Here is a 16286-nt window from a genome sequence, read left to right as displayed (position 1 = left end):
ACACTAGTACAATACTGTTTTGATTACTATAGCTTTGTAATATAATTTTAAATCAGGAGGTGTGATGCCTCCAAGTCTGTTCTTTCTCAGGATTGCTTTGGCTATTAAGGGTCTTTTGCGGCTCCATGAGAATTTTAGAATTGTTTTCTATTTCTTTGAAAAATGTCATTGGAATGTTAATAGGAATTGCATTGAATCTGTATATTGATATGTATGAACATTTTTATCAATATTGATAATCCCAACCCATGGACATGGGATACCTTTCTATTTGTTTATACATCTTCCAATTTATTTATGTATTCTTCAATTTCTTTCATCAATGTTTTATGTTTTTCAGTGTATAGATCTTTTATCTTCTTGGTTAAATTTATTTCTAAGTATTTTATTCTTTGATGCTATTGTAAATGGGATTGCTTTCTTGATTTCCTTTTTAGGTAGATTGTTGTTGGTGTAAAGATATGCAGCATATTTTTGTATGTTGCTTTCGTATCATGCAACTTTACTGAATTTGTTTATTCATTTGAACCAGAGAGAGGGTTTTTTTTTTTTTTTTGAGTGTTTAGGGTTTTCTACATATGGGATCATGTCCTCTACCAACATTGATAACTTTACTTTGTCCTTTCTGATTTGGATGTCTTTTATTTATTTTTCTTGTCTGATTGCTCTTGCTAGTACTTCCTGTACTATATTGAATGTAAGTGGTGAATGTGGGGAATCCTAGAGGAAAATTTTTCAGTTTTTCTCCATTAATTATGACGTTGTCTGTGGGATTTCCATGAATAGTCATAATCATGTTGAGGAAATTTTCTTTTATATACCTATTTTTTGAGAGTTTTTATTAAACCATATATCTGAAAAGTGATGAATAAACAAAATATATAGCAAACTCATACAAACTAGCAAAAACATTCCAACTAACCTAAATAAAAAAGGGCAAAGGACCTTAATAGATATTTTACTAAAGAAGATACAGAAAAGGCCAAAAAGTACATGAAAAGGTGCTCAACATTACTATCATCAGAGAAATGCAATCAAACCTACATTGAGCTATCCCCTCACACTTCTTAGGATGGCTATTATGAAAAAGATAAAAGAGAAGTGTTGATAAGGATGTGGAAAAAAAATAATCCTTGTATAGTTGTCCCTTGGTGGCTATAGATGATTGGTTCCAGGATCCCTGCAGATGCTCAAGTCTCTCACATAAAATGCCATAGTATAGTCAGCCCTTCGTACCTGCTGGTTCCACATCTGAAGGTTTAACCAGTCCAGGTTGGGTGAATCTGTGGATTTATAACCCACTGATATGGAGTTCTGACTATAGACATTTTTAATGGTAATGTAAATTGGTGCAGCTGTTATGAAAATAAATGTTCCTCAAAAAACTAAAAATAGTGCTACCATATTATCCAGCCAGCCTTCTTCTGGGTACATATCCAGAGGAAATGAAATCAGTACCTTAAAGAGCTATGTTCCCCTGTTTGTTGCAGCAATAGTCACAATAGCATGGGTATGGATACGACCTATGTGTCTGTTGATGGATGGATGGAAAAAGAAAGTGTGGTACATATATATGCAATGAATACTGATCAGCCTTTAAAAAAAAAAGGGAGAGAGACATCCTGCCATTTGCAATAGCATAGATGAAACTGGAGGACATTATGCCAAGTGAAATAAGCCGGACACAGAAATTAAAAAAAAAAAATGCATGGTCTCATTTATATGTGGGATCTAAAAAGTCAGATACATAAAGGCAAGGAATAGAATGGTAGTACCAAGGGCAGAAAAGTGGGGAAAATGGGAAGTTATTTGTCAAAAGGTACATAGTTACAGTTATGTAGGATGAATAAGTCTAGAGATCCAGTATATACAGCATGATAACTATAGTTTAAAATACCACATTGAATACTTGGAAATTTGCTGAAAGAATAGATTTCAGGTGCTTTCCCCCAAACAAACAAATAAAACTAAAGAAATATGTTAATTAGCCTGACTGTAACTGTAATAATCATTTCACTGTGTATATGCACATAGAATCATCATGTTCTATACTTTAAGGATATATAATTTATATTAAAAATAAAATATAATAAAGTTAAAATTCAAAAGCTTACATGACTATTTCCTATGAAAGGATTTTATGTGGTAACTGTTATATCACTGTATAGATAGGCTCATAGCATCATAAAATTTTAAAGGTGTGAAACATCTTGAATATCATCCATCCAGTGTCTTAATTTTATTAGTGAGGAAAGTGAAGCCCAAAGGAGTGGCAGTTACTATGCACAGTTCTTTATAGCTAATTCGTTGATCAGAGGTCAGGAGCAAAGAAAATTTCTAGAGAAATTACCATATTCTGCTTTTCATCTCTGGCTTTGCTTTTGGTTCACTATTCATATTCTAGACTCAAAAGAAACAATTCAGGGAAATCCTGTTGTGGCTCAGCAGAAATGAACCTGACTAGTATCCATGAGTCTGCAGGTTCAATCTCTGGCCTCACTCAGTGGGTTAAGGATCTGGCATTGCTGTGAGCTGTGGTGTAGGTCGCAGATGTAGCTCAGATCCCATGTTGCTATGGCTGCAGTGTAGGCTGGCAGCTTCAGCTCCAATTGGACCCCTACCCTGGGAACTTCCACATGCTGCAGGTGCAGCCCTAAAAAGCAAACAAACAAACAAACAAACAATTAAGATTGGGCATCTTTAGCTGAATTGTAAATGTATATCCAGAGGAAGGTATACATTGAGTCTTTTTGACCATGAGGCAGTGTCTATACATTTTCTCTCCTAGTTTAAATTTTCTTCTTGATTTTAGGTGTAACTTTTGAAAAAAAAATGTTATTTTTGTAAGGGCTTACTGCTTTTGTTAAAAGCCTGTCTTTGGGCTCAGCTTCATACCAAAGGCTATGTTTTCAAAGGACACTGATGGTGTATCCATATACAGTAATATTTAAAGGCAAGTGATTTAATATTTAAAGGCAAGTGATACACGATGGCATATCCATATACAGTAATATTTAAAGGCAAGTTGATTTAGTATTTAAAGGTAAGTGATACACTGATGGCATATCCATATACAGTAATATTTAAAAGCAAGTGATAGGGCTAGCTCTATCTGCAGGCATGCTTTTTTGGCTAGGATAGTATTTTAACATAAAAATAAACTTAAGCCAACGTTTAAAAGTTAGGATATATCAAGTAAAAAATCCAGATATTCTTCTTTTTGAAAAACAAAAGATATGGCCATACTAGGCTTACATTTTCTCATAGCAACAATTAGCGTGAGCTGCTTGCTCCACTCATTTACATTCCATTCCTGCCCTGGTCAGGTTTAAGGTTGTTCTCTCTGCTCTCTGATGGCATCACGGGACTTCTTTGTTAGCCAGAATTATCTCCCTCTAGCTGCGCAAGGTTTTTCTTTTTACATTGTCATACTGTCTAAGATATTACCATTTTTTTAATCCTTTCTGCTAAGCAGCAGCCTGTTTCATAAATATATTCTATACTTGTGATAGGATTAAATCCACAAAAATTCACATGCAGAACGTAATGAAAATTAGGTTTGTCTGATGGATACAGTATTTGCTAGCCTCATAAAATAGGCTGGGGAATAATTCCTCAGGGATTCTCTGGAAATGTTTGCATAATAGTTAATTATTTCTTAAGTGTTTGGAAGAGTTCAGTCTTGGTAGAGCCATATGGGCCTGAAAAATGTATTCATGTGAGGAATTTTTAATTATGGATTTAATTTCTTTAATACTTATATGAATACTCAGATTTTCTATTTCTTTGCTGTCAGTTTGCATAAGGTGTATTCTTTCAGAAATTTGCTTATTTTATATGAATTTTCAAAAGAATTGTCACAGAGTGTTTACAATATGATCTTACAGCTTTTAGAAACATGTTCAACTTCTATAGGAATGCCTCTTCTTTATTCTTGATATTGATCATTTTTGCCTTCCCTATCTTTATCTCAGTAAGAGGTTTATTACCCTCATTGTTATTCTAAATAAGCCACATTTTAGCTTGTTGATCTGCTCCACTGTATGTTTGTTTTTTATGATATTGATTTATTATTTATATGCTTTGCTTCCTGCTACTTTCTCTGGGCTTTATGGTCTGCTCTTTTTCTTCTTACATTTTAGATGTGTATTCATCAGTAGCCCAACAGAATGAAAACAGCATGCTTGGAATTCAAGGAGGGTTTTCAAAAAGGACAATTAATAAAGGTGTAAGTGAAGGGGAACTCACAGGAAATAACGCAATACTTTGAACCCAGTAGCAGCTGAAATGACAGACATGCCCAAGGGACAATATAAGGAAGAAATTACCAAAACCCAAAGTGGAAGGAGAGTCATGGAGAGCAGGCTGCCTTATGTAGAATAATAATACTCAGCTGAAGGACCAGATCTGATTAAGATGAGGGAAAGAATGAAATAGAATAAATACCCTGAATTTACTGTCTTCCATTCTTCCACCCTTGGCTGAGGCTCCTTATTGGCAAAATCTAAGTAGAGGAGTTGGGACTTTTGTTAGTATATACCATGCATTTCAGCTTCCTCAAGCAAAAAGCTGGATACTGACTATAAGGAGTACATCTGGTAGGAAAAGTGAAGCTATGTGGCACAAGATGGATACTTACTTCACTAATTTTTAGCCTTTCTTCTTTTCTAATATATAGGTTTGGTGTTCACATGTCTTCTCTAAATCCAACTTTCTTGTCATCCTGCATTTATTTTGGTTAAAGAACAAGCTCTGTACAGATGGTTTTAGTCATTTGAAATGTTTTGAGACTTAGTGTTGGGGGCTTACCTGTCCACTAGTGGGCTGGCACTAACCAAAGCCTCCCCCCCGCCCCAGGCCAGACAGACAGCTACCCCAGGATGAGGTCCCATCCACCGGTGGGCTAGCATAAACTTGGGGACCCTGGACCCCACAGCTAGTTGTGCCATGACTCTGACTTGCCCACCAGAAGGCTGACACCAGCCACAAGACCTCTAGGGTCCCACAGCTAATTTACCTGGGACTAGAACCCACCCACCAATGGGCAGGAAGCCAGTGCATGATTCGAGCTTGCCAGTCAGTCAGACCAGAGGGTCAGTCCTGCCTCTGGCACACCCATAGTCATCAGCCCTGCTACAACAGAAGTGCTCACACAGCCCATATAGAGGCCACCCCTAGAGCATATAGCTTTGATGACCAGAGGGAGTATGCTGCTGGGCTCCACAGGACCTGTCTAATATATGGCTACTTCTGCAAGATCAGGAAATTTATCTAATTTACCCAGTACATAAGAAAGAAGGAAGGGAGGAAGGAAGAAAAGGAAAAGAAAGGGAAGAAAGAAAGAATCAATGAAACTAAAAGCTGGTTCATTGAAAAGATAAACAAACTTGGTAGATCTTTAGTTAGACTCACGAAGAAAAAAAGAGGGTCCAGATAAATAAAAGCAAATTTGAAAAAGAAGTTATAGTCAACACCATAAAAATATAAAATATCATAAGAAATTACTATGAATAATTATATGCCAAAAAATTAGGCAACCTAGAAGAAATGGATAAATTCCTAGAAACATACACTCTTTCCAGACTGAATCAAGGAGAAATAGAAAATATGGAACAGAGCAATTATTTGTAAAAGAAAGCTGAATCAGTAATTTTTAAAAATATCAACAAACCAAAGTCCAGGTCTCAATAGCTTCATGGGAGAATTCTACCAAACAAATTAGGAAGAGCTAAAACCTGTCCTTCTTTATTCCAAAAAACTGAAGAGGATAGAAAACTCCAAAGTTATTCTCTGAGGCCGCCATTACCCTAACACCAAAACCAAAGAAAGACGCTACAAACAAAGAAAAGAACGAGCCCATGATGAATATAGATGCAAAAATCCTCAACAAAATTTTAGCAAACTAAATTCAGCAATACTTTAAAATTGGTAAATATTAGTTAATTCTAAGTTTTTACTTTTAGGCTAAGCACATATCATATGAAATGGTTTCTGTTTCTTAAATATTTAATGACAGTATTTATCTTCTATCCCACAATGACTTTTGTCTCTCACTTATTGTTAGGGTTCTATTTACCATTACTGATGTGATTCTTAATGATATTGTTTTTATTCCTGCTTGGACTTTCCTCCCAGGCACTTGAGAGGTTCTCAGTGCAGTTTACTGATGGAGACATTTTTTATCGTTAGCACACACACACATGTCGCTTACTATTCTCAGTGGGAGTCTAATCTCCTCTTTTTAGATGCAGTGATGGAGTGGGAACAACATTAGGAGTGAGGAGACTCCTTTAAGGTCTTGCTTCTTCCTTGTGGTCCCCACGCTGGTAAACTGCAGAGAAAGGGCTCACACTCAGGTGTATCTACAGTTGCTCAATTCTCAGATTTTAACTCTCACAGCATAGTTTTTTTTATGACCACACACACGGAATATGGAAGTTCCTGGGCCAGGGATTGAATCCTAGCCACAGCTGGACCTGTACTGCAGCTGTGCTAATGCTGGATCCTTTAATCCACTGTGTTGGGCTGGGGATGGAACCCATGCCTCTGCAGTTGAGTGACCTGAGCCGCTGCAGTCAGATTCGTAAACCACTGTGCTACAGCAGAAACTCCAGCATATGCTCTAATAGATATAAAATTTAATAATAAGTTGGGCAAATTGTCATGTAGCCTGACATAAAATATAACTTCAAAGTCTATTTGAGGACATATTTAGAATTATAGCATTCCATGCTTCTTTAAAACCTATTATGAGTAGTTGACATTTTAAGGCTTATATAGAAACACATGTATCTCTAAAAAAGGAGAAAATGGAAGAGGATTGACATTGAATTGTTGGTGTTATGTGCTGTGTAGTATCTCCTTTAATTCTTGTGACAATTTGATGTATATCACTGATTTTACAAACTCAGATTTGTTAAAAACGTTTTCTCAAGGATGTACAATTTAAGTGCAATTTGCATTCTAACTTAATCCAAAGCCATATGTTCTACTCTGAAATGTCGTTGTGTTTCTAAAAGCTTAAAAAAGGAGGGAGGAGGAAGGAATGTGCATACAGATAGTATCAAAAAAAGGAATTGTTTCACTGAGCACTGAAAGAGTTGTATCGTAAAGAAAACACTCTAAAACATGAAAATAAGGAAAAGTGACACATAAAGAAATAAGCAGTAATATATTTGGATAGGAAATCTGCTTTTAATATAAACTTCAACTTGATTTAGTTGTGTTTATACTGTGCTCCAAATTATTATCTACAAACAAAGTCATCCAGAAAATTAAGGGAGGCATATATGATAAACATGAAAATTAAAATTTTGACAGAATAAAATAAATAACATTTAGTAATTACATTAAGCGTGTTTTCAATCCCATAGTAAGCTATTAAAAATAGTACAACTGTTTAAAGCATACTGCCAAATTTCTTCAAAATGACTTGTTTTGAAATGTTGACTAAATATCCCAAAACTGTATATCAACTTTAGTATAATTAAACATTCTGCAGACCATTTTCAAAAGTTTTTACCAGTTATATAGACTTTCTAATTTATAAATTGCTTCCACATATTTAATTCAAAAATTAACCTATTAAGGAGAATTAGTTTTAATATTCTTATTCTGAGTTCCCTCCAGGGTGCGATGGGTTAAGAACCTGACTGCAGCAGCTTGGGTCACTTTAAGGATGTGTGGGTTGGATCCCCAGCCCAGTTCAGTGGGTTAAAGGATCCAGCATAGGTTGCAGCTGTGGCATAGGTTGCAGCTGTGGTTTGGATTCAGTCCCTGGCCCAGGAACTTCCATATGCCACGGGTGTGGCCATAAAATAAAAAAAAAAATGTATATGTATATATTCTTATCTGGTAAGTGTTCAGCACATATTTAATAAATATGTATACATTTGGCATTTACTTAATAAATACTTACTGAGTGACTTGAATGAATGAACAAATGAAAGAATGAATTCAGTTCAAATTGGTTAAGGTTCATTGAGCAGCAGCCAGTCCTCAGTCTCCTATTCTGATTGTTCATGGAGGCCACAGCGTCTAGAAATATAGACAAATGTGTATAATAATTGGTTTACTGGTATACACAATAAAAACACGGTATGCTCAATGACATTTCATATGTTCAATGTGTTGTTCCTCTGTAGTAACTGTCATTCAGTCAGAGCTGCAGTGAACATGGTGCATTAATGCAGCATTTACGCTAGTCTCTACACATGCAGGTGGGATGCTTTCCTCAGGTGATTTGTGTTACTGTTTTTTTTTTTTTCCCACTGTACAGCATGGGGACCAAGTTACACATACATGTATACATACTTTTTCCTCCCACTGTTGTGCTGCGATGTAAGTATCTAGACATAGTTCTCAATGCTACACAGTAGGATCTCACTGTAAATCCATTCCAAGAGCAATAGTTTGCATCCCTTAACCCAAGCTCCCCATCCCTCCCACTCCCTCCCTCTCCCCCCCCCCCGCCCCGGGTAGTAGCCACAAGTCTTTTCTCCAAATGTTACTGTTTTTCATTGAATAAGCCTGTACCTGTAACATTCAAGAAGAAAGAAGAGAGTTCTAATCTGTGAACAAAAATATGATCTTTATGAAGATAATGTTTATCTAAAGTTTATGGCTACTCTCTCATTGCTTCTTTTCCCACCAAAGCTGCTCCCTTCCCACAGGTATGGAGAGTAATGGGCCATCCCCAGGACAGGCAGTCCTGCTTCACAGAGGGAGGAGGTGTAAGCCTGGACACTGAAGTCAGTTGCCATACAAGAATATTAGGCCAAAGTTCACTTCAGAAACTTGAGACTAGTTACTTCTGCCTTTTATTCCTGTTATCCTTGGCCACTCTGCCTTGCTTCTCTGCCCCTAACAAAATAAAATCCTCTCATGTATCTGTATTCTTAACCGCTGTGGACGTATTTCTCAGCGCTTTCATGTGTGGCCTATGGAATGGGAATTTGGTTTGCAAACTGATCATTCTTCAATGCTATTCCAAGAACACTCCCCATGCCTTTTTTGCCTTGTGTGAAATGATTCCTAGAAGACACTGCTTTCTTTTTTGTTCTCACCAGGGGAAGCTGCTCCTTTCAATCATCACGTGTCCAGCACTACGAAGTAGCAGAAACATTCTACCTGAAATTCTCCTTTTTAGGCTCCTGCCATTTGCCCTGATGTCCTGTGTCCTTCTTGTCACTATAATCTCACCAGTCATTTCTGATCTTTCATGTGGGATGCGGTGACACTTGGTTCATTGTTTTCCTCCCTACCACACTCATCATTAGGAAATTTTAACTTTCACTTGGGTGACTTATCCAATGTTCCACCTTTATAATTCTCTGGCCCTCTCAAGTCTAGTGCTCTTTTAGGGCAGTGTAGTTTTTTTCTTGTCAAATGTGAAATGGTGTCCAACTCTAAAATCTTAGAATACTATAATCTACTCTCTGTCCCAAATATTCTGCCTTTCAGATTCTCTATTTCCTACTAAACCTTCACTCCAATCTTACTTTGGTACCCGGACACTTCATTATTCCTTTTTCAAGTAAGCCAGACCACAGCTGGCTTCATCCTCCAGCCTAAAGTCTATACTACCTAGAACAGTGATGCTCAGAATGTGTCCCAAATCAACAGCAGCAGCAGCAGCATCTCTTGGGAACTTGTAAGAAATGCAATTTCCTTGGGTTCCACCTGACATTGACTAAATCAAAAACTCTAATAGTGGACTCCCCCAGTCTGTGTTTCTAATACACGGATTCTAATACACTTTAAATTTAAAGGAGATAGCAGAGCATTAACTCAACTACTCTCCCACCAGCACCTCTAATACCTTCAGGTAGTAAAAAAAAGACTCAAACGTGAATGCATCATTACTTTATTCAAAGCCTCTCTGTGTGTAAGATTTCTAAAAATTGGCCAAGTTCTCCAGCTTTATTCAGTACTCGCTTTACATGTACATCCATCTCCTTGAAGCCAGATGTTTTTGGTAGTTCCTGTTCATCTAAATTTGAATTCTCTAAAACCATCAAATACCCACTGCTTAATGATATTTCCAGAGGTGTTTCTCTTATCACCCTCCTCCTCAGAGGGTGTTGAGCAATACTAACTTGCCCAAGGTCACATGTGTGAGAGCGGGCGGAGCTAGAACTTGAACTCAGATCTATCTGAGTACAAAACCCATGCTTTTCTATTTTGCTGCTGAATTTTGTGAAGCAGCAATTGCCTTGACATGCCTCTTCGTTCACTCTAGCTGAAGCAGTCTGTACCAGTGTATCACTGTAGAATTTTAAAAAGTGAGTTATATGAAAATCTGTTATCAAATAGCTTTGGTAAATATCAGGTTAAATAGTTTTATTATAAAACTTCTAAGAGCTTTAATATGCCAGTGTGTATTTTGATCCTCCAAAAGGCTTTTGGTACGTTGTTGTCAAAAAGTCTTTGATCAAGGAACCATTTGTTTGTGGATCATCTATATTAACACCTTGCAGGATTGCTTTGGAAAACTTGGGCTTAATCTCTTTCCTCTCACTTCAAGAAATGTGAAGGCTTACCTCTCTTGATGCCTTTATTTCATTTTCTTTGATCTTCTGTTTTATTTCTCTTCTGTTTTATTTTTATTTTTTTGTCTTTTTAGAGCCACACCCATGGCATATGGAAGTTCCCAGGCTAGGGTTCCAATCAGAGCTGTAGCTGCCAGCCTACACCACGGCCACAGCAACGCCAGATCCTTAACCCACTGAGCAAGGCTAAAGATTGAACTTGTGTGCTCATGGATGGATACTAGTTGGGTTCATTACCATTGAGCCATGATGGAAATGTCTCTGCTGTTTTAAATTAGAGTACTCTCGTCCCCTTGTCCTATTAGACACTGCCCTTCTGCCTCGGGGATGCAGTCAGAGGACTTCAATTTAGCATTATGTGCCAGGCATTAAAAATGCTACAAAATTTGGTTGTGATAATTGTTGCACATTTATAAATGTAATAAAATCATTAAGTAATTTAAAAAATATAGTGTACCTGTGTTATGTAAGGCTCATAATAATTTCGTGATGATTACATTAAGTGGCAAATGTTACAGCATCACAATGTATATATCCAATCCTGAATAAGCTGTGTTAGGGTAGCAGTCTGTAGAGCATGACTTTCCTCTATAACCTATGCTGGACAAAAGAATTATGACTAATTGATTGATTGATTGATTGGGCTGCACCCCCAGCATATTTACTATAGCAGTGACAATGCTGGATCCTGAACCTGCTAGGCCACCAGGGAACTCCTTATGACTGTGATTTAGGTGAGGTCTTCCTGTAATCCACATATAAAGTCATAACACTGTTTGGAGGGGGTTTTTGCCATAGTTTTCATTTAGCATTGCAAAGAGTTTAAATTGAAAAGACTGAATTATGAAATGAGAATACACACTGTTAAACAGCTTGTGTGTAATTGCAGTCACTAGGTTCTGTGAATGTAGTTTTGATATTCATTTCAGTAGTCCTCACTAGACATCAGTCACACCACAGGGGAATTGCACTTAATGGACTTCTTCCTTCTCCTGGCCTAGTGTATCACCTCTTTTCTTTCCTTGTGCAGGCTCTGCTGATCTCCTCCTTTGTGTTCCGTGCTCCTCCTGTCCCGCACTGGTCTATTCTGGTACGTTTGCTCAGGGCACTTGATATCAACGTATGGTGGGTACCACTTACAACTGCTCCAAGTTCAGAATTTTTTAAATACATGGTCTTCATGACCTATAATGAGAAAAAGATTTCCCTCCAACTCCTCTGCATAATGTTTTCTCTTTCTTTTCATGATGTTCTACAGATCTCAGGCTCCTTGTTGAGCATGTATTCTTCTGTGCCGAGGAAGTGGGATGAGGATTTAAAACCCTTCCTCCCTGGTGGAAAATCACTTTTAGATACACATGAGATGAGAACATATGCTCCCTTTGTGCAGACCATGGAATCTATGACACCATTAAATGTATCTCAGAACAATGTCACATCCAGGGACTGAGGCTACTCCAAGAACTGGATATATAATGAACAGTTCATAGTAGCTTCTCTCAAGTATGTTACAGAGAGAAGTAAAGGGTTGAGTATGTCCTTAGTGCTCATAGAATGCCAAAATATCAAAATGAGAAAGAATGTTAGAACTGTCTATTTCCCTTTCCATCCAGTGCTTGTCTTTTCTCTGCAACGCACCTACCGAATGGTTAACCAGCTTCTGTGTGAACACCTCGAGTGATGGGAGGTACACTACCTCCTGTGCTCTGCTGTATTTGCTCATTAACCCAATCATTTTGTATTAAGAAATCACCTAAAGAAATACTTTCTGCAGTGCACCACTGTGTAGTTATCAGAATATTATTATGTTCATTACATGTGTTTTATAGAAGGACTTGAAAACTGTTTTTTAATGAAGCATGGAAAACATAAAAAAATGGAAACAACCTAATGGCCAATAAAAGAGGATTCATGACAAAAATTATAGCAATCTATATAATGGAATCTATTATGAAGAATGAGATATATATTAACTGGATATATACATAGATTTGTCCTTATATTAACTGGATCCATCTGTCTGTATATACCTTGGTGTGGAAATATTTTTACAATATTGCATAAAAAAGTGAGTCTCAAGACAGTATATTACATCAATTCATTTTTGTTGTATAAAATGCATAGACATACACACAATCATATACAGTTGCTTCTTGAACAATGTAGGGGTTTGGGCACTGATTCTCCACAGAGTTGAAAATCCGTGTGTAACTTCACAGTCAACTGTCTGTATCTGTGGTTTCATATCTGTGGATTCAATCAACCATAGATTTTGTAGTACTGTAGTATGTGTTTACTGGGAAAAAATCCACATGTAAGTGGACCCGTGCAGTTCAAACCCATGTTGTTCAAGGGTCACCTGCATTTACACCTGCAGAATACTATCCAGATAGTTACAAAAAAGGTCTCAAAAAGCTATCTGTACCCCCATGTTCATTGCAGCAGTTAAGATACAGAAAAACCTAAGTGTCCATAAATGGATGAATAGATAAATAAAATGTGATAAACACACACACAAACATACACACACATGTAATGGAATATTATTTAGCTATAAAAATGATGAAATCTTGCCATTTGTGAAAATATGGACAGACCTTGAGGCCATTATGCTAAATTAAATTAGTGATGCCCTGTGATCTCATTTTTATGTAGAATCTAAACAAAAAACCCGACCAAGATCATAGACACTGAGAACAGATTGGTGGTTGCCAAAGGCAGGGAATGGGCAAAATGGATGGAGGTGGCCAAAAGGGACAGATTTTCAGTTATAAAAATAAATCAGTCCTGTGGATGTAATACAGCATGGTGACAAAACAAACAAACCACATGTATTTCTTACATTGTAAAAAATGTTTAAAACCTACTTTAAAAAAAAAATTACTCTGCCTTTGCTCCAAAATCTGACTCTTTGTAGCTGCCTTCTTTCTGGTTCTGTCCTTTTGTTTCATGAATAAAAATTGTATCTCTTCTATGTATAACTCTACCACTGCAGAAATACAAAGATCGTGTGGTTCTAGTTCTCTTCCCTAGTCCCTCAAATGTTCTTTGTAGGACATAGAGGCATACTACCCTTCAGTCTAAGACATTGAATAAATAAGTTGTTCATGTAATTTATATTTAAGAAAGGCTTACAGTGAATCAGGAGTTATGCCAGAGAAGGACATATCACTGCCATAGGTGACACAAACACTAGATGATAAAGTCACACATTAAATGTTATTTACATGTAATGCTGATGATTATTGTTACAGAAGCATTAGGATAAGTGAAGGCAGCAGAAGAATTCTACCTTGACTAATGGTCAGAGAAAATGGTATTTAAGACCTAAAGGAGGAGTTCCCATTGTGGCTGAGCAGGTTAAGAACCTGACCAATATCCAATGGGATGTGGGTTTGATCCCTGGCCTCTTTCAGTGGGTTAAGGATCTGGCATTGCCTCGAGCTGCAGCACAGGTCACAGATGTGGCTTGGATCTGGTGTTGCTGTGGCTGTGGTATAGGCTGGCAGCTATAGCTCCTATTTGACCCCTAGCCTGGGAACTTCCATATGCCATGGATGTGGCCCTAAAAAGACAAAAAAAAAAAAAAAAAGTCCTAAAGGGAATCAGATAAAGGAGTTAGTGGGGTTGATTGAGATAAGTAAAGAACATTCTAGATAAAGGAGTATGTGCACAAATAACCCAACACCCTTTTGCCCACCTCCTTTCTTTCCATCCTCCTTTCTCTCTCTTTCATCAAACAACTACTTGTTGAGCAAACACCATGAGCAAAGTATTCTTTCGGATCCTGGAAGTCATTTGAAGGTTGATAATTCTTCCTTCAGTATGTTTATTATTTGGTGGGTGAATCAGAAATATTAAATATTGGAGTTTCCATCATGGTTCAGCAGTAATGAACCCGACTAGTATCTATGAAGACACGGGTTCAGTCTCTGACCTCGCTAAGTGGGTTAAGGATCTGGCATTGCCATGAGCTGTAGATCGCAGATGCGGCTCGAATCCCGCGTTGCTGCAGCTGTGATGTGGGCCAGGAGCTGTAGCTCCAAGTTGGCTCCTAACCTGGGAACTTCCATATGCCATGGGTGTGGACCTAAAAAGACATGAAAAAAAAGATGAAAGAAAGAAATATTAGCTATAACTCAGGCACAAAGCAGAAAAAACACATAAAGTATTCTTGAAGCACGGACACATCCCCTTGCCATCCTTGTCATATTTTTCTAGGAAAAAATCAATAAATTCTTTCCAGTCAAGCAGTATGGATGAGGAGTTCTAATGCTAAAGTAGGTCATGTGCAGCCTGACCCACCTTATGCCACTCTATTTTCTAAATCCAGTTTCATAATTCTTTCCAGGTGAGTCATTGTGTACATACCTTGCAAGTATTTCTCATTGGCCATATTTAGAGAGAAGCCAATCTGTTTTAACATATTTTTGTATGTTATATTATTTTATTACATGTTTTTGCATATTATATATGCAAAAAATGTTTTATACTGATGTCAGAAATGGACACACTGGCAGTAAGATATGGCTAACAGGTAGTGCTCTAAGGTCAAGGCCATAGGAAAAGTTCATATGGAGTAGAAGAAAGCATTAAAATTCCAATCTTTCTTTTTAATGTACTGTGCTAGATATATATCATTAAGTACATCTTTTGTTTTCTTTCTCCCCTATAGGTCTGTGAAACAGGCAGAAGAAGTTGCAAATGGTCCTTTAAAAAAAATTGCTGTTATTCAAATCCTTATGTAGAGTTCTAATTTTATTTACAATGTGTAATCATTTAGAGAATGGTTATTTTTATAATATCAATAATAAACAAGGACTCTTGTAACCAGGGGGTGCCTAAGTGTGTCATCAGAGAACACTAACTCTGGCAAAGGATTCTGGGTGGTCTCACGATGCCTGCTGCCTCTTGACATGGTTAGTGTCCTGGGTTTAGGTTACTTTCTACCTAGTTATTAAGATTACTATTTGATACACTCAATATTGCCTGATTCCAATAACTTTGCTTAAAATTTTTCTGTATTTTAACTTGTCTAGGGTTTTCTACTTCTTATATTTTTATAATATTTTCTCATTTTTTAGATTAAAAAACATTTACCCACATGTGCCAAGATAAGCCATTTAGGTCTCCCTAGGGGTCAGCTCTTTGGTGTCATTACCTGCCATATGTGTTTTGTGCAGCAGCGAGATGCGTGCTGTCCATCACTGCTCTTTCCTTGTTCCTGTCCAAACAAATAATTGATAGGTTAATTCAATAGAGAAAATCAATAAGGAATGACATGCATGGCCCAAAGCATATGCAATCAAAATTGTTTGACCATTTATCCAATTATTGAAACCAATTAAGATTATCCATTTTAAATTTGATATATGCTCGCTTCCGGAATGTGTTATGCATTGATGCTAAGTGAATGGGACCAAGTAAATCTACTAAGTATCTTACTGTCTGTTTTCTCTTATTTGTCTTAATTTAAGTTTACTTTCTGGACCTTTAAGGCATATGGTTAAAATATAAAACTGCCTGTATAACTGTTAAGGAAACAAGTGTTAAAGGCCAGAACATGGCTAAAGAATAAACAAAGAAATTCTGATTGTATGAGTGAAGTCATAGTCCTAAAGCAAATACTAAAATAAATGTTCTTATATTAATGTCTTTGTGTGCATAGAAACTCATGAGACTAACTTTCATAAAAGTTATTGTTCGTATGGGTAGAAATAAGTTACAGGCTTAGAA

General features: G+C 37.0%; 1 protein-coding gene across 8 annotated transcripts in view; it reads left to right on the top strand.

The window, feature by feature from the left end:
- C6H8orf34 (chromosome 6 C8orf34 homolog) overlaps window positions 1–15992 on the top strand; it is a 361855-nt gene extending 345863 nt beyond the window's left edge. For 7 of the 8 annotated variants that reach the window (XM_047783787.1, XM_047783785.1, XM_047783789.1 and 4 more), the window contains 2 exons: window positions 11581–11640; window positions 15226–15992. In XM_047783787.1, the coding sequence (XP_047639743.1) occupies window positions 11581–11640; window positions 15226–15233 (68 nt within the window). In that variant the 3' untranslated portion in view covers window positions 15234–15992. The remainder of the gene's footprint in view (window positions 1–11580; window positions 11641–15225) is intronic. The other variant, XM_047783788.1, reaches the window with a different exon arrangement.
- The last annotated feature ends 294 nt before the right edge of the window (window positions 15993–16286 follow it).

Source organism: Phacochoerus africanus, chromosome 6, assembly GCF_016906955.1.
Source record: "Phacochoerus africanus isolate WHEZ1 chromosome 6, ROS_Pafr_v1, whole genome shotgun sequence".
Classification (NCBI taxonomy): domain Eukaryota; kingdom Metazoa; phylum Chordata; class Mammalia; order Artiodactyla; family Suidae; genus Phacochoerus; species Phacochoerus africanus.
Note: the sequence above shows the minus strand (reverse complement) of the source record. Positions and strands in the feature narration are given on the sequence as shown.